This window comes from Populus alba, chromosome 4, assembly GCF_005239225.2.
Source record: "Populus alba chromosome 4, ASM523922v2, whole genome shotgun sequence".
Lineage (NCBI taxonomy): Eukaryota > Viridiplantae > Streptophyta > Magnoliopsida > Malpighiales > Salicaceae > Populus > Populus alba.
In genome coordinates, this window is record NC_133287.1 from 5983520 (window position 1) to 6011140 (window position 27621).

General features: G+C 32.9%; 3 protein-coding genes across 3 annotated transcripts; 2 read left to right on the plus strand and 1 right to left on the minus strand.

The window, feature by feature from the left end:
- The first annotated feature begins 1586 nt into the window (after positions 1 to 1586).
- On the plus strand, positions 1587 to 4848 carry LOC118031826 (LRR receptor-like serine/threonine-protein kinase EFR). Its single transcript, XM_035036320.2, has 2 exons — positions 1587 to 4263; positions 4349 to 4848. Exons 1-2 carry the CDS (start codon positions 1599 to 1601, stop codon positions 4714 to 4716), a joined length of 3033 nt encoding a protein of 1010 aa, XP_034892211.1. The 5' UTR covers positions 1587 to 1598; the 3' UTR covers positions 4717 to 4848.
- Positions 4849 to 13935: 9087 nt separating this feature from the next.
- LOC118031819 (uncharacterized) lies at positions 13936 to 21628 on the minus strand. Its single transcript, XM_035036316.2, has 8 exons — positions 21518 to 21628; positions 19636 to 19761; positions 19496 to 19539; positions 19043 to 19141; positions 15748 to 18760; positions 15550 to 15654; positions 15258 to 15432; positions 13936 to 14418 (listed from the first exon to the last, which is right to left on the minus strand). Exons 5-8 carry the CDS (start codon positions 18645 to 18647, stop codon positions 14203 to 14205), a joined length of 3396 nt encoding a protein of 1131 aa, XP_034892207.1. The 5' UTR covers positions 18648 to 18760; positions 19043 to 19141; positions 19496 to 19539; positions 19636 to 19761; positions 21518 to 21628; the 3' UTR covers positions 13936 to 14202.
- A 1856-nt stretch (positions 21629 to 23484) lies between these two features.
- Positions 23485 to 24509, plus strand: LOC118031821 (uncharacterized). Its single transcript, XM_035036318.2, has 2 exons — positions 23485 to 23834; positions 23941 to 24509. Exons 1-2 carry the CDS (start codon positions 23485 to 23487, stop codon positions 24125 to 24127), a joined length of 537 nt encoding a protein of 178 aa, XP_034892209.1. The 3' UTR covers positions 24128 to 24509.
- The last annotated feature ends 3112 nt before the right edge of the window (positions 24510 to 27621 follow it).

Below are 27621 nucleotides of genomic sequence, written 5' to 3' on the forward strand. Positions count from 1 at the left end.
TGATGTTAAAAATAATTTTTTAAAAATAATATATATATATATATATATTAAAAACAACTATTATTATATTTCTTAGCATCCCTTAATCTCATTGTAATAGAAAATCTAAAATACTAAATGACATGATTCCAAAAACCTAAATCTAAAATAATATTCATTTTGAAACCTTTGTTTATTTAATTACAAGAACAAATCAAAGCAAGCGTGAATGTACATGGAATATTGTGTTACCAAATGGAAACAAAAACTTGCAATTTGACTCCATAGTTACAGAGATAGCAGACCGCAAAGTCCTTAAACGTGGCCGGCGGTTCAAGATCCGAATTATGGACAGTAAGAGTTCAGGTTATGAATTGTACAGGCCTTAATTATTAACTGAATATATTAATTTTTTAAAAATTAAAATAATATGATTTTTTAAAAAAAAAATCAAGTTTAGACCCGAGAATCGAGTTATAGGATTATTTAAATAATTTTTAATTTTAATAATATGTTTGAAATTGTAGTAGTAGCGATTGTGATTTAAATTTTTTTTATTTAAAAATATATTAAAATAATTTTTTATAAAATAAATTTTGAATCATTACATCAAAATAATTTAAAAATAATATTTTTTAAAATAAAAAAAAATTTGCACTGCATTTCTAAACAAGCTCTAATTCAATCAGTTTTTATATTTAATTTAAAAATTTAATCAAAATTATATTTTAAATCGATGGACTCATTGTTCAAACTAAGCTTAACAACTCTCATAATTTTACTTTCAAGAAAATTTATATCTCTAAATAAAAACTTAGGTAAATTTTTAAATATCGTTAATAAGATATAAATATATAGTTTTTTTTTCAATCAGTTAGTTGACCTTGACTTGGAAAAGGAATGGAGATAGGTATATTTGAACACGCGTTTTTGGAACAATCGTGTCCATTCGCAAAGTCCATGAACTTGATGAAATCAAAATTAACAAAGAAATAATAGGTTATAGGAAGTTTCCTCTCATTTGGAGTATCCCATGCCATTACTTTCTTATGCAGAAACTCATAATTACCTCCATTATAACGAAATATTCTCCTCCACTTCTTCCCTGCCATTACAATATTCTCCTCCACTTCTTCCCTGCCATTACATAATAAGAGGTTTTACTTTGCACGATGAGGGAGAAGAAAAGAAGGTTGTCTTTGTGAGAAAAACAATATTGGGAAGAACCATCTTATCAACTTGGAATATTGAAAACCCGATTCGATGCCATGTTACACGTTAATTTACTTTGAACCTCATGGACATTCTCTTGAGGCAATTCAAACGTAGTGGAGTTAGTGTGTGTGTGGAGTGGAGCTTAATGATGTTCATCGATGAACAGAATAAAATTTGTCAGGATCCATCCTAAGAATCCCATTCATGGACATTCTCTTGAGGCAATTCAAACGTAGTGGAGTTAGTGTGTGTGTGGAGTGGAGCTTAATGATGTTCATCGATGAACAGAATAAAATTTGTCAGAATCCATCTTAAGAATCCCATTCATTCCTTTCCTATATATAGCTGTATCAATGGAGGATCACTCCAAGCCATTTCCTATATTGAAAATTGAACTGCCAAGCATGAGTTCATGCATACTGTGGTTTCTTTTACTGCAAATAATTCAATACTCTTTCTCTTTCTCATTACCTAGAGGAGGACTTGAGACAGACAGACTCTCGCTACTAGCTTTCAAGGCTCAACTTTCAGATCCCACTAACAAACTGAGCTCATGGAATGAATCCTTACACTTCTGCCAGTGGTCAGGAGTCACATGCGGGAAACGACATCAAAGAGTCATAGAGCTTGACCTACGCTCCAGCCAACTAGTGGGCCGCCTATCTCCACACATTGGGAACTTGAGTTTTCTTAGGCTACTAAGCCTGGAAAACAACAGTTTCAGCAATACGATCCCCCAAGAAGTAGGTCGTTTGGTTCGGCTAGAGAAGTTGGTCCTTGGGAACAACTCTTTCCGTGGCGAAGTCCCTGTTAATATTTCTCGTTGTTCGAATCTCATGAACCTTAATTTCGAGGGAAACAATCTTTCTGGCAACCTTCCTCCAGGACTTGGATTGTTATCAAAGTTGCAGGTATTTATTTTTAGAAATAACAATTTAGATGGCAAGATACCACTTTCTTTTGAGAATCTTTCATCTATTGTTAAAATTGTTGGAACAACGAATAACTTGCAAGGGGGTGTTCCCAATATTATTGGGAAATTGAAAAGATTGAACTTCTTTGCCCTCGGCTCAAATCATCTGAGTGGTACAATCCCTCCCTCCCTGTATAATTTATCTTCGCTCATTCGTTTCTCTCTGCCTTATAACCAATTTCATGGTACACTTCCTCCAAACATAGGCCTAACTCTTCCAAATCTTGAATTTCTTGCCGTTCACGGCAATCAACTCAGTGGATTGATTCCACAAACGCTCTCAAATGCTTCAAAAATTACACATATTTATCTATCATCCAACGAATTCACCGGAAAAGTTCCTACATTTGCAAACATGCCTGATCTAAGGGTGCTTTCAGTACAAGAAAATGATCTTGGAAACGATGAGGATGATGATTTGTCCTTTCTCTATACCCTCTCAAACAGCAGCAAGCTGGAATCTCTAGCCATAAACGACAATAATTTTGGAGGGGTGCTGCCTGATATAATTGGCAACTTCTCAACAAAGCTCAAGGAGATGACTTTTGGAAGCAATCTAATACGAGGAAGCATTCCTGACGGCATTGGATATCTCATAAGCTTGGAAGCTCTGGGTTTTGAGGCAAATCAATTGACTGGCAGTGTACCAAATTCTATTGGTAAATTACAAAATTTAGGTGATTTGTTTCTTAATGTAAACAAATTATCAGGGAGCATACCTTCATCTTTAGGGAACATCACCTCATTGATGCAAATTGATTTCGATCAAAATAATTTACAAGGAAGCATCCCGCCAAGTCTTGGAAACTGCCGGAACTTGGTGCTCTTGGCTCTCTCCCAAAATAGTCTGAGTGGTCCCATACCGAAAGAGGTCATTAGCATTTCATCCCTGTCAACCTATCTCGTCCTCTCTGAAAATCAATTGACGGGTTCCTTGCCCTCTGAAGTTGGTGAGTTAGCGAATCTTGGATACATGGACATCTCCAAAAACAGGCTATCAGGGGAAATTCCCGCAAGTCTTGGCAGGTGTACGAGTTTGGAACATTTGTATTTGGATGGAAACTTCTTCCAAGGCCTCATTTCTGAGTCTTTGAGTTCCTTGAGAGCACTTCAAGATCTTAATCTCTCTTACAACAACTTGACTGGCCAAATTCCCAAGTTTTTGGGAGACTTGATGCTGTTGCAGAGTTTGGATCTGTCATTTAATGACCTTGAAGGAGAGGTGCCTGTGCATGGTGTCTTTCAGAATGCAAGTGCTGTTTCAGTTTCAGGGAACAAGAATCTTTGTGGAGGAATACTTGAGTTGAATCTGTCCACATGCACTTCCAAGTCAAAGCCAAAATCTTCTACCAAGCTAATATTGGGAGTCACTATTTCTTTTGGCTTTATCGGATTAATCTTGATGACCTCTTTTTTGTTTTTGTGTCGCTTGAAAAAACCAAAAAATGAGCTCACTTCAAGTTTGTCATGTGAGGCGCCATTCCGAAGGGTAGCCTATGAAGACCTTCGTCAAGCAACTAATGGATTCTCTTTTGACAATTTAATCGGTTCCGGTAGTTCTGGGTCTGTGTATAAAGGAGTTCTCGCATTGGATGGAGCTGTTGTTGCTGTGAAAGTGTTCAACTTGCGACGTAAAGGAGCTGCCAAAAGCTTTATGACAGAATGTGCAACCTTGTTAAGTATGAGGCACCGCAATCTTGTCAAAGTTTTAAGTGCATTTGCTGGAGTCGATTTTCAAGGTAATGATTTCAAAGCGATTGTTTATGAGTTCATGAAAAATGGAAGTCTAGAAGAATGGTTGCATCCAATCCATACATCAGATCATGAAGTGCCAGAGCCAAGAACTTTGAGTCTCACTCAGAGATTAAACATTGCAGTTGATGTTGCTAGTGCTCTCGACTATTTGCACAACGATTGTGAAATGCAGATTGTCCATTGTGATCTTAAGCCCAGTAACGTTCTTCTTGACGGGGATATGACTGCTCATGTCGGGGACTTTGGATTATTAAAGTTCCTTTCTGAAGCATCGAGTCGGTCATCCTTGAGTCAGACAAGCTCCGTTGGATTAAAAGGCACCATCGGCTATGCAGCCCCAGGTACCATAAAAATCTGGAAGGATATACATTCCATTATTTACAACCTGATTAATAATTAACCATGCAAACAAACTGATCATTGCAGAGTACGGGATGGGGAGCAAGGTGTCCACTTATGGGGACGTATACAGCTATGGCACCCTATTGTTGGAGATGATTACAGGAAAAAGACCTACAGATAGCATGTTCAAGGATGGGATAACACTTCACAATTATGTTAAAATGGCATTGCCTGACCGTGTGCTACAGGTTGCGGATCCGACACTTTTGAGAGAAGTTGATCAGGGAGCAAGTTCCGATCAAATCCTGCAGTGTTTGACTTCAATTAGTGAGGTGGGAGTTTTTTGCTCTGAAAGGTTTCCTAGAGAGAGGATGGACATTAGCAATGTTGTAGCTGAATTGAATAGAACGAAGGCCAATTTCCTCCACGGAAGGCATGGACTGCCAGCGTGAAATCATTTTTAGATGGCAAAGTGCCTGTTTGTTCATATACTCTTATACGTGTCGTTAGATCGATGGAAGTGTGCAAGAAGCAATCTAACGTGCAATAATTTTTATTCGTAAATAAAGATGAAGTATTTTTTGTCGGCATTTCCCTTGCTTTGAAAAAAATTACAAGATACATCTTTCTAAATAATGACAAACCAACTAGCGTAGAAGAATACTAAAGTGTAGGAATACAAAAGAGAAAATCCTCAAAGCTTCATTATGTTTAACTTTTTTTTAAAAAAAGAAAAATAACATATCTTCATAAATCTTTTTGACTTAATTTGTTTCTTTTCTTAGCAAGTTTCTTACTTTCTCATATCTTAAATATTAAAAGTTGTTCGAAGATCCTTAAAATAATTTTATTAATGTTTTATTTTTTTTTAAATACAAATTGCTTTGTATTTTCTATTCTTACCTGTGACATGCAGCGGTTATACTACATATATAGCCTCAGTTGGGCTTCAATACAATGACTCTTGCACCATCAAAAATATTCAATCTGGACTTATCTAGTGGGGATATAAATGTAGTATAAAGTTTTTCCTTTTCTTGGGCAGAATGAGATATGTAGTTGAGGTTAATTATTAGAAGCAAGGGCTAAAACTTTCGACTATTCCTTGATTATATACTTGGAAGATAAAAAAAAATTGAATGTCCAAGTTATGAATTTGTGATGAAACGACTCGCAAATTGATTTGAAAGTAAAGTAAGTGGGTAATAATAATAATAATAATAGGGAAGCCTTATATATATTGCTAATATTAAATTTATGTCAACTAATGAGGGATCGAGCTGTATGCTTGATTAAGCTGAAAATTGACATTTTCTATCTGGCTGCTGTCTGGAACGATTGCTTGCAGGTGCACACTATTCAAGGGTTTTGCAATTTCCTTTCCTTCTTCGGTCTACTCTTTATTCATACATGGGCGTTGGTTTCAGGATCATGATTACCTCTCTTCCTTTATCTTTTCATCTTTCCTTTTTCCTTTTTCTTCTCTCATCACCTTCCCATTTGGTATTTTGAATGGAATTAAAACAGCACTAAAACTCGAATTTAGATTTCAAGATATAATTTAAAGAGAAAGGGAGCCTTTTTAAGGGAGAGAATAGACCACCAAAACAAGAACATGGTCAAAATAAGCAACCACTACGAGCAAACTATACATAAATGATTATCACGCCTCAAACCATGGATAAAAGAAAAAAGAAAAAAAAGTGACACACTAAGGGCAGCTATGCATTCCAAGTTACTTGCTGGCAAGTATAAGGAAAACCGACCCTAGATTATTCATCCATAATTTAACTACAGCTCAAACCACCCCACTCCTCCCCCGTCATATCATAGGAGGACGGCCGCCATGGCATTCAGAACACGCATATGTGCATACGGAACAGGAAACTACGTGGCCCCTCTGATCTCTCCCTATTAATAGCCTCGCTGCCAATATTCGCTGGGAACAGGATAGGAAAAAAATGGTAACAAAGAGTATCATTGTCAAGTATTGATTATTTCTTTGAGACCCCATTTATGATACGAAAAGAAACTGGGAATTTTAGGGAATAAAATGTTTTGGTATGTATGGAGAGTTAGCTAGTTACAAGATATGCAGGGCGGCGGTTATAAAGATGGAGAGGATTAGCTGGCTGGTGTTATAACGATAATGGAGGAGGAGGTGTGGGTCTATATATATATAAACGTGAAACATGGTAACGAGGCACAATATAATGTTGCGATCATGGTTTTTTATTTTATTTTATCATGGTTTTTTATTGTATCGGTGGTGATGTAGCTGTCATTATAGTGTGACGACAGCAATTGGTCTGTCATAGATGATGGTTGGATGATATGATATGTTTTTTCATATATAAATACAAGAGATTTATTAATCAACTGTTATATTTTTTAAAAATATCTTAACATAGAAGAGAGAAGAGAAGAGTTAAAAAAAAAAAACAATACTCAGAAGATGTTAAAAGAATCAATACATCATCTCAAATGAAAGTTTTTTGAATTTAAAACTTGTATAGGTTTATAGTTAATTTTTATCAAATAAATAAGAATGATGAGATTTAAATTCGTAATCGTTTGGTCCTCAAGACTCTGATACCATATTAAAAAATCAATTTAACCCAATAACTTAAGTTATTACTAACAAAACTAAACTTATAATTTGATGAACTAAAAAGAAACAACCATTTTGTTTGGGCAAATGATTGGCAATATAATTATTCTCTTTAAGATCATGTTAAAAAAAAAAATGGAGCCTATTACATGTATTGAAAATATAATTGAATTCACTTTGAAAGTGTCAAGGCCGTGTAACATTATTTTCTTTAATTCAAGTAATGACATTTAAGAATTTAACTCTACAACCCATTAATTTGTAGAAACATAGAAGAAATCAACATTCAAAAACATAACTTTATGAATTGATAAGACCTCGAGGTTTCATTAGATTCCATATTACATATGGAAAAAGGAAAAAAACACAAAGAAATTTCTCTTCATTCATGATCGGTATCCAAGTTTGTCATTTGAAGACACATCAGCATTCCACTTAAGTATACCTATAAGAGGAGATAACCAAGAAGAATCACTTCTCATATTTGTTTTATTAGTCTATATAAAAAGATAATTTGATGAACGAAGTAAATTTAACCTAGCATAGCAGAAATTATTATCATTACATTTTATCCAAATAGCAACATGATGAAAAAAGGAATAAATCACATCATCCCAGACTATTTTTTTCTCGTTAAATAGATTATTGTTAGCATTCCAAACAAATCAAACTATACCAGATAAAAACAAACACCATTTTTTTTTTTTGCATAGATACTCATACGAAGTCATTTCATAATAATAATAAAAAATATCTAGAGATTGAGGCAATATCAACTTGTTGTCTCAATCTTACCTAACAAGCTTAAATTATTGGGTTGAGATGATTATTTGATATGGTATTAGAACCTTGATGACCAAGCGGTCACAAGTTCGAATCTCACCATCCCTATTTATTTGATAAAAATTAAGCACAAGGTAATGTGGGTTTGTACAAGTTTCAAGCCCAAAGGACTTTGTGTGTTGGAGAATAATATAAATCATATATTGGAATCTCACTTAACAGCTTAAGCTATTAGATTGAGATGGTTCTTTGAGAATAACTTCCAAACCTTATCACTGTAAAGTAAAATATGAGTTGTAGTTTCAATCTCAATTTAAATCATTACTTTTTATATGTATAGCATCATACAAGTTACTGTGATCATACAATATTGCAAGATTTTTTAAAAATTTTATTTTTTTTATTTGATAATTAAAATAGACATTTATATTATATATATATATATATAAAAGAATAATTTAATTTCTGAAAAAAAGTACTTTTTTAGCCAAAATTCTTTTTTTCTTATTCATGTATTTTTTAACAAAAACATTTTTTTTTAATTAGTAACATGTTTTTTGAATAAAAACTAAAAGGTGTATCTTTAATCAAAACTTCCTTTCCTTATTCAAGTTTTTTTTTTTATTGTTTTGATAAAAATATTTGTCTTATATTAGAAACATTGTTTTTAAATTTAGGCCCCGTTTGTTTGCTGGAAAGTAGTTTCCTTTTAAAAAGTGAATTTCGGGGAAATTATTTTCCGATGTTTGGTAGTGTAATGGAAAATAAGCTGGAAAACACTTTCCAGTGTTTGGTTATGTCATGGAAAATAAGCTGGAAAATAACTTATTAACATTTATTTTTCTCGAGTTTATTAAAATAATAAGAAACAAATCTTACAAATTAAAAAGTTGAATGAGAATGAAATTGAAAAAAAAAATAATTTCATAAATTATCTCAAATAAAATAAACAATAATAAAAATAATAGAGATCAAATCTAAAAAAATAAAAATAAAATAAAAAATGAAGAAATTAAAATAATAATAATTAACATTTCATAAATTATTTCAAATAAAATAAGTAACAATCAAAAGAATGAGAACCAAATCTGATAGATAAAAATTTTCAATAAAAAAATGATAAGAAAAAAAGCAAATAGCAATTATAAAAATAAAAACCAAAGTTAATATAAAAATAAAATTTTAAAAGATGAAATTGAAAATAAATATTAAAAACAAAATATATATAGCGATCAAAAGTTTGAGGATCAAATTTGATATAATCAGCAAATAATGACATTTCTAAATTTTTCACAACTTCCGGAAAGTGTTTTCCCCCAAATTTTTTAGGAAAACACTTTCTTGCAAACAAAGCCAAATTTTCCTTTTACAGGAAAGTGTTTTCCATTGACCAACTTTTCTAATGGCAAACAAACACAAGAAAGTTTGGAAAGTGATTTCCCGGAAACTATTTTCCGAAAAACAAACACAGATAAAGGGAAAACACTTTCCTGAAAACCAAACCATATTTTTTATTGACTAAAATTGACCGGAAAGTGTTTTCCGTTGATCGGAAAGTGTTTTCTGTTGACCAAATTTCCAAATGACAAACAAACACAGGAAAGTTTGGAAAATGGTTTCCTGGAACAAGTTTCCGGGAAACAAACGAGGCCTAAAACATATCATGATTTAAAAAGAAAGTTTTAATTAAAAAGTCATGACTCAAGAATTTTTAAACAGTTGTATAAAAACTTAAAATAAAATTAATTCTAGCACGTACATAATGAAAAATCAATTCTTAATTGTACAAGAATTTTTATGAAAGAATAAAGCTTTTATTTGCTTCTCTTCAAAGAAAGTTTTGTATTCCCAAAATGTATCCTAATTTTTTTACTTGATTCTTTTTTTATATAATGGATTTAACCTCTGATAAAAAAAGATATTCTTGGTTATATTGGAATCAAAAGCATATCACGATTCTGGTGCAATGGCCACTTTATTTACTTTAATCAATAAAGTGTAAAAATCAAAATTAAATTTTATATTTCAAACACAAGTAGAGTACCGGGTTATAAGATTTATTTTTTTTCAAATATGAAAAAACAAAATAAAAAATAGATGGACTATTGTACACTCTTTGCAGAAAATATGACGTCCATGTTACATTACTTTTTTAAACGAAAAAACACTTCCACATTTATATCTAGACCAAAACTCATGGTCATAATAATCTAAGTAGCTGGTCAATAATAAAAATTTGAAATCAAAAGATTGTTTCTCCTGTGATTTCAAGTTTAAGTTCTGTAGTTGTTAATATAATAATCACTGGAAACTTACATGGTCGTTAATTTTAGAATCCATGAAATTAATTAAAATACATATAAACTAGCCTGAATATCTACATTAATTAAAAAAAAAAAACAAATTAAAGAAGAATATAACGAGGAAAATATTGTCATGTATCGGGCTTTGCTTTCCACAATGACAGAGAAATGCTGAAATCAGAGGCTTTAATTTCCACAACGCATGGGAGAAAAAAGATGTCGTTATAAGGAAAAACATTTGGAGCACCATCTAATCAACTTGGAATATTGAAGGACCCTATCGTAGGGCCTTAACTTTCCATCAGATATTTGTATACGAACATAACAACCAAGCCATTTTAACAGTACAGAAAGAAAGCAAAAAAGATAAGATAAGAAAAGAAGAGGAGGAAAGAAAAGAAAAGAAATAAACATTGGCAGACATAATAATGAAAGCAAAAAAGAGAAGAAAGAAAACAAATAAACATTGGCGTACATAATAATTAAAGCAGCAAAGAAAAGAAAAGAAAAGAAATAAACGGTGGCAGACATAATAATGTCTCCAACTGGCCTCTCCATGAGGGAAACGCAAAGGGCACGTAATTCAGTTTTTTTGAAAAACGACACAATTTGAAGGAAGTAATTAGAAAATGATACAATTTTGAAACTTTCAAGGAAATAATATAGTTTCAAAATCAATGTTGTATTGTAACAATGGCTATTCAAAATAACAATTTAAATAAAAATAATGACTTTGAATCATCCAATTCTTTAACAATCACGATTCTAAATTATGATTACATAATAAAATCATGATTCTAAATTGTAATTACGATGTATATATAGATGGTCACCACTTCTTCAAAGAAGAAAACCCTAGAAACGCACTTGAGGGTCTAGCTTAGTAGTCAACTGCAAATTCAATCTTTGCGACTATCCCAAGTTTGATTCTCGTTGTGCACCAGCCTGTCACCCACGCGGTGCCTTACCTGCCTACTGGGCTTGCAGGATGTTCAGTAGGTTCTGGGATTAGTTGTGGTGCGCGTAAGCTGGCCTGGACACCCAAGGTCATAAAAAAAAAAAAAAAAAAAAAAAAAAAAAAAAAACCCTAGAAACCGAGAAACCCCATAAAACCCAACCTCCAATCACCCAAAACTATGTTTAATCCTCCACCAAAAGACCAGAAACATCTTCCTCTTGTCTCCACGAGTCTTTCTGATGTTTTTGCCATAACCGATGAAACAACCAAGTAGACATAAAAAAAATGAAGGCAAAACATTTACATTGTTTCTTAGTTTGATGAGTTTTATTATTGAATTGATAAATTTTATGTTTTGATTTAATTAGGTATTTGTGTGGTGTTTGATAATTAAATAATTTTAGGTTATTAATATTGCAATTATGTGTTTGGATTAGAGAAATTAGGATTTAAATTGATTATTGAGTTACTTGTCATACTTAATTATATTGTTTGATAAATTTTGTTTTAATTGATGTTATTAGATAGGTTTTTAATCAATTGATGTTATTAATAAGGTTATGGTCAAAATCATAGCGTTTAGAGTTTACTATGAACTTTTGTAAAAATTATCGTAGTTGAAGATTTTGTTCAATTAAGATCATTTACTTTTTGATTGATGCAATTAATTATTTTTCATTGCTGTTATTATTGCCAAAGTAATAGCAATTATGGTTTGCATTGAATTGTGCGATAATTTTTTTTTTATGAAATGAGTATTTTTATTTTAAAAAATATATCTTCAAACTTCTTTATGTTGTGTCATTATGGTGGTGTTATTGTCCCTTATGTTAATAATAGTATTACTAACATTGTTATTTGCGTTGATATTTAATTTTTTATATTGAGAAATGTTAAGAAATTATTGCATAGGTTGATGTTGGTAAATAATGAGAAATAATTACATTATTGATATAAAAAATTTATGTTGTTGGTAAATGATGAGAAATAACTACATGGGTTGATGTTGGTAAATGATGGAAAATAATTGCATTGTTGATATTTCAATAGGTTGTGTAGAATCCTTATTCAGAATATGATATAAAAGATGCTCTTGTTATATTCACATTGACTATGAACATCAATTGTCCCCTCTTATTTTTTTAGCTTGTTGAGATACATTTTCTGGACCGTTTAATGCAATAATTTGGCTTTAAGCAATACATCCCATTTGACATAGATACGAGTGATCAGTTGCATTTTATTAGTCGTTTGGGTAAGCACACTGATTGTAATTGGATAATCTACCATCTCTAGTACATATCGATATGGGATATATGAAGATATTTTATTTTTAGAAAGATGCATCTTTTAATTTCTTAGGAGGAATACATGGGTTGACACCTAAGTAACATGCTAAATCATTACACCAAACCCGATGCAAGTTCCTCCATGCGAGGAGATGGAGAATGAGCCACATGCATGTTGGATTCAAAATGCTATAAGTATTTATTACTTTTTATAAGCTTAGACAAAACCGTTGCATTTTATTTATGGATTAATAATTTATATTTGCATTATATTAGGGTTGAAAGTTGTTACATGATGATCTACATTCTATGGGTGATCTTCAAATATTTCACTGGTGTAAAAGTTGTATTTTGGTCGATATAAAAATCACCAATGAATTTATCTAAGGAAATGTGTTGTCAACAATTATCTCATCAAGGATTTAAAATCCTTTAGTAATTTAGTCGATGACTTCAATGTTAATGGATAGAGCGATATAATATTCATGTTAGGGATATAAATAGGCGCCAACCATTTTTCAGTTAGCCTATTTGTTGGTAAATATTACCTGATGAAGCACCGAAGAACTGATCGTCGGTAATATATCATGTATTATTGATAGATTGACCAAAAACATCACCGACAAACATGTTCTATCTATGAATTCATTGAACTATATCAAAATGGTTTACAACTCTATATAACTCTTAGAGGAAAATGGGCTTGTTGTATCAATGACACCACCAACAAAAAATTTATGTTAGTCAATGATTCCATCATTATTTAGTAATTTTTAAAAAAATTCATGCTTATTTGGAATAAACAATTTGACATTAAACAACTAATTTAAATTGAACACTTTTTTTATTATTAATTTAGCTATAAAAATCAATTACAAATGTTTATATACATTAAAAAAAATTTGGAGTTGCAGGTGGAGGTGTAGGTGGGGTGGAGAGGGAGGAAAATATGGTCTTTAAAAGGCAGGATAATGACCAGAAAAGTATGTCATCTTCTCTTCTCAATGCTTTCTACTTTGTTCTTCATACTTTGCCTCTATTTTGACCCTCAAATCAATCAATGCAGCAACAACATGTTCTTCAAGCAACTCCTAAACAGCTAGTGATAACTACCTCGGGCTGAATTATAAGGTGTTTATAATTAAAACGCTACAACTCGGCCTTATATATTGATTTGTAGATATAAAGATATTATAAATTTAATTTCTATTGAGTCCATCAGTTTCTCTAGCCTTCAACCACAACTTTGGTTTGATATGCATGCCAATGTTATATTGTTCCAACAACAAAAAAAAATATTGACAAAAAAACACGAGTCCAAAAGTATACAGAAGGTCTCGAATTTTACCTACAATAAACATCTTAGCTTAATTGTCCATGACCTGTTGCATTTTTTTTTTTTGTTTATCCTCTCTCCACGTATGTGTTTTCATATATAATTTTATTGGAGTTGGCTGACGCCCAAGTTATTTAGCCTACAAAATAAATCATTAGTTAAACAATGTCATTAGTTAAACATAATTTCATTGTGTTTCCATTTTCTATCTTGGAAAAAATTTAGGAATGAATGATAGTTTTAAACTAGTAAGACCACAACCTGTCTTGATCATAAATCAGTGATTGCTTTCTGAAAAAGAGTCCTGACGTTTACATTGATATTCTCAAAAGGATCTGCTAATGTTATAAATCCATCCAGGACTGGGATGCGAGTCCATTCACACTGGGCAGGCACAAAACATTCAAGAACTTTTAACTAAAACTGAAATGAATATTTGCAGCAGTTTAACAAATAACTAGATCAGTACTCATCGCTACATCATTTCCTAAAACGAAGCTGCTGTTCATGCCAAGAGGCTTATGCTAAACGGATGGAACTAGATCAGGAGCTTTATCTCATATGCTACATGGATGGAACTAGTCAGCTACTTTATCTCCCTAGATGAAATAGTTCTTATCTGACAGCCAAATATCATTGGCAAATATGAGTGACCTAGCTATAGAAGTGAATAGCCTCGCCTAGAAAGAAAGAACTCATAATCAGGATGTCTGTTTATGGATGTCTGATCTCCCTTGTTTACTACAGCTCTGGCCATAAGAGATGCCGTCTCTGCAAGTGTTCTCAGCCGCTCCTTCATGATCACAGAAGGGTCTAAGCTTGGAGTTCCTGTTGTCTGGTTTACACTGTGCCGTGGCTGGAACCAGCATTCACCCTGGTCATGTAACACAGTTCAAGGGTACAAATGGAATATGAGTACAAGAACAGCCACGACTCAAAATTGAAAAGCAAAGTTAAATGGCAGTTTCGAAATAGCTTTTCTATTATTTAAGATTATTGCAATCGATACTGAGTAGTTTTAATGAATCAAAAACAACACAAGAAGGGCATTTTCGAAGTGCCGAAATATTCAAATCTTTCTGATATTTTGTTGCCTATAACATGGTTATTCAAAATCAGATAATAGTTGGATAAATATAGACAGCACCATGGAGATCTTTAGTTGGAAAGGTAAGAAATTTTACATGCATTTTCCACATAGAGAGACATCAAACATAGTAATGTCTAAGAAGCCTATCACTAGACCATCATAAATGAGAGGACTGAACATAAATGAGAGGAATGAACATGCAAGGAGATTCCATCTCATCAGCAGCCATTATAAATGAATCAAGACCCTCATCAGTCAGTGAGTTGCTTCTACGTCAGTGAAACATCAATCATAATTAAAGAACAAATTCTTTAAGGTTTATCATATTTAGGTAGACAACATAACAAGCATAACATCTGAAAGTTTACTCAGAGAACAAATAGGGCTCCAACTCAATAAATAACAAGCTTGTCTAGGTAATAAAATATTAATTAAATTTAACGTTGATAAATTAGTCATTTTAACATTGGTGGACTATGAAGTTGCATGTGGAGAAATAGACTAGATCCGCCAAACATCTCAACATATACACTTCCGCGATCAAATCACTGAAATTTACTTGCATTATAACACTATCACTATAATGCAATGAAGTCTGTACAAGAATAGTATTTATAAACTACCTGAGCATTGTAACTCTGAAGGCCCACAACTGGAGAAACTACGCATACATTTTTACTCGGGGAATCAAATTTTGCACTTCTATGAACCAAGTGGCCAAGTGAATGGTAAGTCAAAAATGCAGTTCGAAAGTTGCCATCTGGTATCCTATAGATAGGATACCATGCCACTGAATACCTGAAACAGATCCAATGACGAGTCTATCAGATTTCTCTTGGCATAATTCAGTTATATAACAAGCTTCAATCCTAATTAGTGCTCTGAAAGACATTCAAGCTAGTTTTTTCAACCAACCAGGATCTGGGGTGCAAGTCATGTAGATTCAGAGAGGCCAAATTAGTGGGGTCCCCATACATTTTGCAACGTGAAGATGTGTTACTTCTAACAAGCTCTTGTATCCTGTAATTAGCAGAATCAGTAATGAGATCCATCAGAAAAACTGCAGTTACACATTTAATACAACTTCCAATGGGAGGTAAAAAGAGCCCTTACTTCTCATATAATGGTTGTCTTTGCTGAGGTTGTTCTGGTTCAAAGTATTCAAAGAGTAGCTCTGCATCATCAGACCATGCGATATCAACTGATTGAGCTGCAGCTGTGGTACGAGGCTTAGGAATCAGTACAGAAAATATTGGAAGGCGGCCAACTTTAGAATCCTCCGATGATTCACTAGCCTCATGTGTACCAAAAATCCCATGATCAGGAGCCTTGTTTATGGGTTGGCTTGTATGGTTTTTGAATAGTTGAACTGCTGATAAGAAGGGAACAAAATAGCCATGAAACGAAACACAATCCAAACCCAAGCTCTTAGAATTCTCAAAATCTTCTGCCCTTACTTCTAAACCATAATTCCCATGCTCTTCATACCACTTCCAGAGGCATCCCAATGGGATATATGGTATCTCATGTCTGCATAGTTGTGCACCAACAAGCTGGTCACACGGACAAGTTTGGCAGCATGATAAACCTGGCAGTTGGCTAATAACTGGAGAAGAAAAATGAAGAAATCTTTCAAACTCTGCAACTGGACTGCCAGTGGACATCTGAATAGCTTCACATTCCATCTGTACCCTACATGCATCCTTCACTGCTTGTATTATCTTTATTGAATTATCTTCAAAAGCTGAAAATTGTTGATCAGAGGATTCACTAGTTGAACTGTCAGCTTCAACATGCTTCTTGTTGAGCTCAAACATCCAACCAGTAGAATTATTCAACTTTTTACTGTGGTCGTCTTCCTTGGGAGAACAACTTGCATTTCCAGAACCTTGGCATGTGCCCAAAAAGGGTAAAGAAACTAGGTCTTGAGAATCAAAACTGGCATTTTCTTCAACATTTCTCAAAGTGAAATCTTCATGAGCTGGTCTATCAGAAGGATCTGGTAATGAATTACCAAATCTAGTAGAGGTGGCCAATTCAGAATCTCTTACCCCAATGGGTATCCATTTCTGCATAACTGACCCTGAACTATGGTTTTGCTTACAGTGCTCAGCAAGTGTAATTTCTTTTTCCATTTGGGGACCTTTATTAAAAAAAAGATGAGGAAGGCAAACTGGAGGTGGCACCTTGAGCGCATTTTGGTCCAACAAATTGCTCAGCTTTGCTGGTGAGTTACCTTGATTTTCTGTATGGTGGTGTCTTGGGCTGGAAACAGTATCATAAGTACTTTGAAGTGGCTGTAACGATTCTGGGAAAACTTGCAAGCTGTTAACTGATTCTGAATTCGCACATTCAACTCTGCTGGGCTGGAACCCAACCATCAAACAAGTATTCACAGAATGAGTTCTTGAAATAGATTTCCCTCCTTTTTGATCATCCACTTGAGCTGTGAGACCAAATGTTTCATTCTGTCGCATGCCAGTCTTTGCCCGAGTATTAAAGCTGGCCTTGTTGGAACTGCAGCCCCTACCATGACAGCTGTAATCTAATTTGGAACCTAGACTATTTTTTCTTTTCAACTTCTTAGAAACCTTGTCTTTCAGCAGTTTTTTATTCTCAGTTCTTGATAATGTATTTACCTCAGCAACAATACAGTTCCTTTTAAGTGAAGGAGTTTCTTTCAAACTCATGTCCGACTGGAAGCTTACAGGAGATATCTTAATTTCAGTATCCACATCATTCCTCTGAACCTTTTTCCAGACAGAATGGTTGATTTCCTTCCCTGCCCGGACATGCAAATTTCCAAAACCTCCATATTTGTGAGCACCAGCACTCCTGGGTAATGCTTTTATTTGCTTGCCTTTCTTGCCTGATGTAAGTAATTGAGCGTCACTGCTGCTAAAATTCTGACTGCCATGCTTTGAGCCCTCAGTGTGGTGGTAGGTATCTACAACACCATTAAATGAATTTTTATAAGATAAAGACCCCTTTCTGGAATTGCAACCTGGAGCTTCTAAAACGCTACCTCTGCTGCTAGCTTCAAGAAATGGTTTTGAACGATAACTATCATTAGGGTCATCATCACTGTTTGAACCAATAGATACATAGTCCAACACTAGGGAGGAATCATTTGCATATGAGAAGTCTTTGGATTGCATATCATCACAACAGCTGATCTGACTGGAGCCCTTTCCTTTTGTCTGTATAATGATTTCAGAATTAATCATTTGACACTCCCCAGGAAAATTATGAGCTATACAAGGTATAATGTCTTCCACTGTAGCAACTTCATCAATGTTGGATGAGCAGATCATAGATGTTTCAGAATTGCTAAATCTAGGATCTCCTTCAAAATCAATCTGGTTACTGCTACCATCTGCTGATGAAACGTCCAGTGCTTCAAAAGTTTCCACAGCAACCACTTCACCAATGTTGGATGTGCATATCACCTGTGCTTCAGAATTGCTGAATCTAATGTCACCTTCAAAGACAATCTGGTTACTGCTACCATCTGGCAATGAAACTTCTGGTGAAGTTGCAGAATATATTAGTTCATCTCCATGATCATTATAGCTACCAGCTTCAGAAGTTGAACTTTCATGAGCATACTCGGACAAAACTTCTGGTTCAGCTGATCCAGTATCACTTGAAACTCTCTTGTTCAGTTTTCCCCTCCTGGTTTTTTGTCGAGATTTTTTATTTGCAGACTTGTCTACATTAGAACTATTAGCTTCAAGTGAACTAACAGCATTACATTCTTTTGGGGTCGAAACATAGAAATCAGGGCAAGTGACAGAACTCTGGCATGAAGAATAGTCAGGGAATACATTTGATCTTGTCTCTTTATTGGGAACCTTATTTTGAGACTGATGACATGCACCAGTTTCAAGAAAATTTCTGGTGCATGACTTAGTGGCATAAGGTGGATCAGGTTGAAGCCCTCTCATTGCCTTTGGTTGATCGGCCCTGAATTCATTTCTAGGTGGCATCGAAACCAGTTGCAAACCATCCATATTCACCTGAATTACAGATCCAAACCAATTGTGTTGATCATAATGTCTCACTAGCAGTGCAACAATCCTCCACTATTCATCTGATTTGAGTGTAAGCAATGTCAAGATTGCACCTACAGTAAATAAATAGACATAAACCAGAGTCAAATTATAATTGCACTAGAAGCCTATGCCAAATTAGAACAAGATAGAAAACCCAAGACCCAAGTGATACAAGCAATCAAAGAAAAATGAGCAATTTGATCCGACAAAACCTTCCACGATTAATGTAAATTAACCATTTAAGGGAAAAAAGAATTGTCAGAACTGGCAACAAATTTTCTAGTTATTATTTATATATCCTAGGAATCTAACTCGAAATCTAGGCTAAGGAGTCAGAATTGAGGTATGTCTACCTTTAAGCTACTCGCAGACTTGAAGAACCTATTGCCCTCTTGATGGAAAGGAAGTTGGCACCACTTGTCCGCAAGACTGTTTTTGTCTCTTTGTTTTACCTGAGTTATCAGAAATCTAAAATGAGCAATAGGCATAGGGAAAGTTATTGGCTCTAGGAACAAATTATATGGCACCATACTGGCAGAGAGCATCTCTTTAACAAATAAAAGCAACAGTATAACTCAATTGATGTATCAAAACAGCAAGCATCATAAACTCTAACCACAATGTCCAAATAATGAGTTGTAAAATAGCCATCAGTGGTATATGGTGAGGTACAAAGAAGAAAAACCAGAAGTGAGTAACAAATGAGCTGTTATAAACAAATCAAAAAAAATTGAATATAGTAGTTAATCAGTTTTACCATGCAATTGTCAGACAAGCAACATGCATGTAACAACCAAAACCATTACCTTTGATGAGTGCTCCTCCAATCAACAGAAGACACTTTACAGATCTGAAAGTAGCCACGCATAAAAAGAAAGACATAAAATTTATGAAAGTTCTAAGAGAAAGAAGCATATGTTAAATGCAAATGGTGAAATGACAATACATGTCCTGGGGGAAGTAGTTCTGATTATTTTCTTCTGTAAATGGCCTCGATGAGTAAACCTCTCCTCTGACTGCAACCTCTGATTGCTACTGTGGGTTCTTTGAAGCTCAGAATCTTTTGATGTGCCTGTCCAAGTTATAGAATAAAAGAGGGATCAATTCCTCAATAAGCATGAAATAAGTATCTCAATACAGTTTCAACAACAGAAAAGGCACACAGGTCAAATTATTACTTAAAAGTCTACATGAGAGGCCTTGCAGCATTTTCTAACTCAGAACCATGCAAAAAAAGGGAACTATGCAGCATTATCCTGATTGAAATCCCCTCAGAGGTTCCTTATTAATTATGTAACTCAATTCAGATTTACTAACTCTCAACCATGCTTTGAGAATGCAATAACTAGAAGATTGCACGATATCCAAGAATGCATTAACTAGGAGCAGAATCTAATGATTGTAACTTGCCAACAAATATCCAAGGGTAAAAGTTCACCTAGCAAACATGCCAAAAATTATCACCGCAAAACCTAAAATTAAGAAGTTAATCAATTACATATGACAAACAAAAAGAAAAGAAACGATTCAATGATATACGACAAGTAGGGACTGCACGAGCTAATTTGGTTGTATAAAACAAATAGTATGTTCATGACAATAAACAAGATATTGTATACATATCAAGTTAATCAATTGCAAACACCAACATAAGAAAATTTCTCCACAGAAACAGCAACCAAATAACTCATTGTACTAGAAAGCAGTCAATTCTTAGAAACAACAGAAATACGACAATATTAATGATCAAACACAACATTAAGCTTATCCAAAACTATTTAAAACTGTGCCCATACAATGATTTCTTCGCATTGATAACAAAAGAAAGAGCCCCTTGTGACGAAATCAACATAAGATACACCATTTATATCGTCCAACTCCATTTGTCTCAATCTAGCTCCATAAAGGAAAATACAAGAGAATCCCGAAAAAAAATAAAGAGCTTGTATGTGTTTATTGAGTTCCAATCCAAACATATTGAAAATTAATTATGAGACCAAAAAACCTCACAAACAAGACAATAATTCTTTTAACTACCAAACCTAATTTTTCTTGTCTTAAAACCAACAACATAAGATATACCGTTTATATTGTCCAAATCCATTCATTTCAATCTACCTTAAACAATAAATTTTTATTGAGTTCCAATCCAAACAAGTTAAAAATTAATTATGAGACCAAAAGACCTCACAAACTATTCAATAATTCTGTTAACTGCCAAACCTCATTTTTCTTGTCTTAAAACAAAAATTACATATGATCATCTTACACAAAACAAAAAAAAGAACAGGAACATCAAAACCACCTAGAAGAACAAAGAAACCTTTGAATAACAAGAAGGAATTGAAAAGATAGTAAAGAAGATTAAAACTCACCAGAAAAAAAAAAAGGTTTTGAAACCCAATTCAATCAAAACAAAGCCAATGAGCAAATTTAAAGAAACCCCACCAAGAAAGAAGTAAAAAAAAAAAAAAAAACAGAGAGAGTATCTGAGAATTGAAGGCTTGATACCAAATTTGACTAAAAGAGTCCCCAAAAAAATCTGTCTAAAAGTGAAAAAGAAACAAAAGGATGTTCTCCAAATATAGCAGTGAGATATAAAAAACAATGAAGATGAAGTAAGCAAGCAACCACCACAATCCAGGCCATACCAGCTATACTTGTCGAGGAAATTTACCATTTTTAGACCTTCATGTCTAAAAACAAAGCAGACCCACTAATCCATGCTCTAATGAATTAATATCTTTCCACATATTGATTATTACATGCATTCATTAATCTCTAAAAAAATCCAATCTAAAAAAAGGAATTAAAGACGGAAAACAAACCAGACAAAGTTGCTTGCTGCTACTGCTGCCACTTCTCTCTCTTCTCTCTTGCTTTCAACGGCTCTTTTTTCTTTTGTTGTTTGCTTCCTTGAATTTAAAATTGCCTGTGAAAAAAAAAATGAGAGGAGCATAAAAAAAGGCAAGAATGCTTTTCGTACCTGGAATTTGTAAAGATTATTATACCATTTTTTATTTAAAAAACTAAAATGGGTTATGGATACACTTATTCATAACACGTGGATTGGGATGTAGTGATAAATTTACCAACATCAATGACGTGGCTGTTCGGATAATATATTTTTGCAAATTTCATTAATTATTATTAGAATGACCGCAACAAATTGTTATTTTTATATTTTTAAAATATAGTAAAATTATTAAATTGCAAAAATTATTTTATGTTGTTGTCTACTTTTATAATATTATTAAATCAAATCTAGTTAATTAAATTCAGTAGTTGATTCAAGTCTTAATTTTTTTTTTTAGAATATTATCATGATCTAAATATTTTTTATGTTAAAAAAATTAGATCGGTTCACGATAAAATGCTAGACACCAATCTAGTTATATTATAAACAATGTTGAGATAATTCATAACAAAAAAAATTATAACATATTGATTTTAAAATATATTTAAATCATAAATTTTATGATGATTAAGAAGTAATTGATAATATTATATTAATTCATATCTTAGATCCATTTAAAATAAATAAATTAGTCGCCATATATTAAAGTTATTTCCCTCCTCTTCTTCATATGATACTTCTAAAATGATATGATTGCTATCTCTATGTTTTTATTTTATTTTGATATTTAAAATATTAAATGCTAAGATTGAATTTTTTTATGTCATGTTTCATTATCATAACTTCACAACTTTAAATAATCTCAAAATAAGTTATTTCAATCTTGCAAACAATATATAATAAACAATCATTTTCAAACTCAAATGAAAATATAAGAATCTTAATCCTAATAACATGATTCAAATGATTTAAGATTAGAATACTTTTATACAAATTAATATGATATTGTATAATTATATAAATGGAGAAATCCTTTTAAGAATTGGAGTATCTATGCTCAACTCTATTCTTCTAAAACCTATTTATAATATTAAAATATTATATGGTGGTCATCAACATAACTTATGCTGAGTTATTGAAAGAAAAGTTTAACTTATCATTGCGGTTGTATTTTAAAGTATTTTTCATATTAAAATGTATTAAAATAATATTTTTTTTATTTTTAAAATTAACACATCTAAACAATCCAAAACATGCAAAAGAAATTAAATTTTGATGGAACACGGTTTGCACCGCGTTCCCACACACTCTCCCCTTATCTTTTCTCCATTTTGTGAATTCATGGCACAAATGGAAATCATAATTTATAATATTGAAATATTATATGATTGCTTCTTCTTCTTCTTTTAAAAAATAAGTGGTGCTTGCATGCTTTCTAAATTCCAAGTGACAACATTATTTATTTCAAATAATTAATTTGTGCTTGGAGTGCAAGTGTGGGGTATCTGTCTTAGAATCTGTGGTCTAAACTTTTTTGTTCTTCCTCTTTGAAAATTTATCTGACCATTCAAATAAGAATTTTCTAAAACTATATGCATTTCTGTATCTTTTGATCTTTACGATGAAAAAGGAAAAGGTCTCCTCCCTCCTCAAGTGTTTTGAGTTTTATCTGTCTTAGAAATTTATCTTGTAAATAATTAAAAATATAAAAAAATTGAAGAGAAAACTTAGTTCCAAATGAATATTAGAATTATTAGAAAAAAATAAAGTTCAGGGACCGAATTTTTCGTGTATTAAAAAGGATCCAGATCATTTTCAAATTTCAAACTCAATTTATCTCCATATATATATATATATATTGCATAGAGAGATTGCCTAGAAAATTTAGGGCCACGACTAATGTACACGAGATAAGATTTCCTTGCAAAATTTAGAACCATGACAAATGGACACGAGACCAGGGACCGAATTTGTTTCTCTGGAGATAAGGTTGCTCAGACACTGAAGCGAAGAGCATTCTCCTGCACAAATTTGGACACCGAATTTATCACCATGAACTGCAGCATTCCATTTCGCTCTTCACCACTCCTTCCCTTACTTTCAAGCTCCATACAGAAACCTCAATGGAAGGCACAGAGACTACTTTGGTCTTCTAGCAAAGAGCCTGCTAGAATTGCTAAGCATAACCAAAAAATGACAGCAAGAACAAGGGCCATTGCTGAATCCCTCATTCTTGGAGTCGCTTCTGAACCTAGACCTCGCGATGTATCAGTTCTCCTACAAACAGGGTTAGTTATATATGCGCACACATTGCAAGATTGATTCAAGAAATTAAGTGTATGTTTTATATGGTACCCTCACTCCTGTTAATTATCTTGTACGTACGTATGACAGTGCTGTGCTTCTGCTAGCGTATGGGATAGCCAATTTCATCTTTCCAGCTTTCATCTCCGATTACTATGAATTTGACAAGGTGAGTGAAGAAGACATAAAGCCTAATGAAGCGTCTGATCCCTCGGACGACGCGGCTGATCCCTCGGACGACGCGGCTGATCCCTCGGACGACGAGGCTGATCCCTAGGATGATGACTGAAGCACAGCCGCAGCAAGTATAAGCAAAACCCAGAGAACTCAAAGATCATTGTGTTTCCATCATATATTACTGGGGTACAGGCGTGGGCAATCTAGCTTCGGCTATGTTCCAATTTCCCATTATCTTTGCTCAGTTTTGACACACAAAAAAAAAAATCATGCCAACATTTGTTTTGTATACCCCCAAACTATTTCTTCTGACAGAGTTCAATCCCTAACAAGAAAAAATTTCAATTGAGTTTGTATCTAATTAGCAGTAGTTACCCAATCACTCATCCTCAATGTAAATTTTGGGGACAAGTATGGGACTGAATGGAAAAGAGTATTTTGTTTGCGGACTTAATTGATAAATGATTACTAGTTGGGGAGCATATTTGTTCTTCTGTCTATTTGTTCTATTATGCATTTCTGGGCAACTCTTTCCTTTTAATTTTTTTTTAAATGCATTTTCTACAAATAGAACGAAACAAGAAATGGAGAGCTTTTTTTATGCTATTAAAACACAAAATGCGCTATTTACATGATACGTTGTTTAGAAGAAGAAAAAATAGGCAATTGAATTAAAATTTATTATCTATATTATTTTTATTATCTTCATTTTATTTTTTCAAAGGTTTATAAAAAAGTTAGATATATGGGTATTTTAGAAAATAAATTTTAATATTAAATTTTTTAATCTTTAAAATTATAAATTAAAAAGGTTTACCTCTTATTTAATTTTGTATAGAATTTCTTTTATTTTTTTTACTATTTGAAATTCAATTCAAGTCCCTCAAAATAATTTTATAAATATGAGGGTTTTCAAATATGCTATGAAAGATTTGATCGGGACTACAAATAGATCAAAAGCTTGATCATGGAACTCAATATTGTCAAAAGAATGGCTTCCTTACAAATTGAACAAAACACATTTGAGTTTGAAAGGTTCAAAAAGGAAAATTCTTATATTAGCATGCATGATCTAATTTAAAAATATTTTATTTTTTTTTAAATTAATATTTTTTTGATGTTTTTAGATTATTTTGATATACTGATATCAAAAATATTTTTTTTAAAATAAAAAAAATATTATTTTGATAAATTTCTGAATGAAAAATACTTTAAAATATAATCGCAATGATACTTTCAAATACGTTTTAAAAAAAACAATATTTGATGAATATGAATAAGAAAAACTAGTATTTTTATTGTCAAAATGCATGATATGCTAATTCTATGTATTGTAAGATCTGGAGGTCTCAGAGTACAATTGATATTATATTTGTTGGGATTAGTTATCCTTTCATCACCATAAGAAATCAAACATCCTTAAATTTAAAACCATTACATGTTAGGATCTTTCATTAATGTTTTCCAGACACAACACAACACTTAAGATCTAACATGGTTCAGCGATTTGTCGACATCAATGAAATTGTTGTTTATAATTAACCAAAAGTGAAAACACACATTGTAATGAGGAGGAGAAAAACCTCTCTATTCAACTCAAACTCCTCTCACACTCACAGCACTCTTACTCTTTTTGGTGTCTATCGGCTCTCATAACCCCCTCTATTTATAGCTGAAATGGAAGAGCAAACCTCCCTATTAATTCAGTCAATAATGGCAGGCAGCCACTTCTTGCCACCATTTTCAGCATTCAGGTCACCTAATTTGCTGTCATTTTGACCTTCTCCATGCAGCCATATATTGGACGTGGCTAGCTGCTGCCATTTGTGTCCACACATAACACCACTTGCAAATTTGTGATAGCTGTTGAAAACAATTATGAATTCAAATGCAAGACATTAAGATGATCAGTGTGGCAAATGAGTGAAAAGACAGGACCTAGGAAGCCTCGAAATATTAAGGAAGCGTTTGTTGCATAAAATATTTGATAGAGATGCTAAACTTGAGGATCTCCAAGATATGGAAAGGCTGATATTCCTATCACAATAATACACCCGTACGGTGTTGAACTCCAGCTCTTCCACTATCATTCTCACACTTTCAAATTAACAAAATACTAGAATAGCTCCTTATTTTACTGTAGCTTCTCCTACAATTTACTGTGGATTCGTCCAATGTATTTACTAAATTGTCCTTGGAAGAGAAAGACACGAAGGCTAGCTTTACTGGTATTTTTGGATTTTTACATGGGATATAATTGGTATTGTAGAATTGGTGAGGTGTTTGAATATCTTTTGCTTTGGGAGAAGGGCTTTTTTGTTTTTTTATTTTTATTTTTTAGCATTGTGAAATTACCAAAATAACCTTGGATTTTAAAACACATGCTTTTCTCTTTAGGGGTATAGTGTTTTTTGGACTCAAATGTTTTTGTAAATTTTGTATGGGGTCAGGGGTGTTTTGATATTTATGAAAAAAATGAAAAAAAAAAAAAAAAAAGAGTTATTGGTGCATGATAAAAATGTGTCAGCGTGTGGAGGTTGTCCACACCATTTGAGCACCATGTTACACCTCCTCCGGTGTTCAAAAATACTAAATCGTTGTCTTAGGAGAAGTGTTGCAAGGTGGCGCTTCGTCCTAATCAACACATGTTGTCGTAAGGGTCACCATTAGGCATTGGCAATATTTCTTCTTCTCCACCCTCTTTTCTATCTCCTCCACTCACCCAAAGTTCAAAAATGTCCTAACTTTTTGTATTATTTCAACTGTGGTTCTTATAGTTTTTATTGTTCTATATTTGCTTCAATTGTATATTTTTTTTTAATTATGGTTTTTAAACCCGGCCCGGAAGTCAATACTAGACAAGTTCTAGGTCATAGGCGGGGTGGGCTGGTCAAGGTTACCCGGGCAACTAATTTTTTTATTTTACAAATATGTAAAATGACATTATTTTGGTCAAAATTTTACAAAAAAAAAAAATTCAATGAGTTTTATAACAGGTTTTAAAACAATTAAAAAGAATTTAACGAAGAAATTAGGTCCTTATTCTTTTGATCATGGTTTTTAGACTCGGCAGAGAGGTTGACCCCAAGCAGCTCCTAAGTCACAGGTCGAGTAAGTTGACTAAAGTTATTACGATCGACTGATTTTTTTATTATGCAAGAATGTCAGAATTATAGTTTTTTATAAAGACTTAGCAAATAAAATCAACGAGTTTTAAAAAAATGTAACAAAAACATTTAGTCCTCATTCCTTTGATCGTGGTTTTTAATTATTATTATTTTTTTTTTATTTCATCACTTGACATTTAGTTTATTGAGGATTTTGCTTCATGATTTTTGTAGGTTTGTCTTCTATAATGTGGTATTAGCCTCATAACCGGGGTCACAAGTTTAGAAGGTTAGGTTTAGTTGACTTCTATTTTTTTAGTGTATTTTTTAAAATTTTATTTTTCAATATTTGGTTGGTTACGAATTAGCCTTTGTTATTTTTTATATTTTTTTTAAGGTTATCCTGATTTCATGTCCCGAGTTATGGACTTGATGGGTTGCTCGGATCTTTTTCTATTGTCACCTTTTTTTATATATTCTTATATAT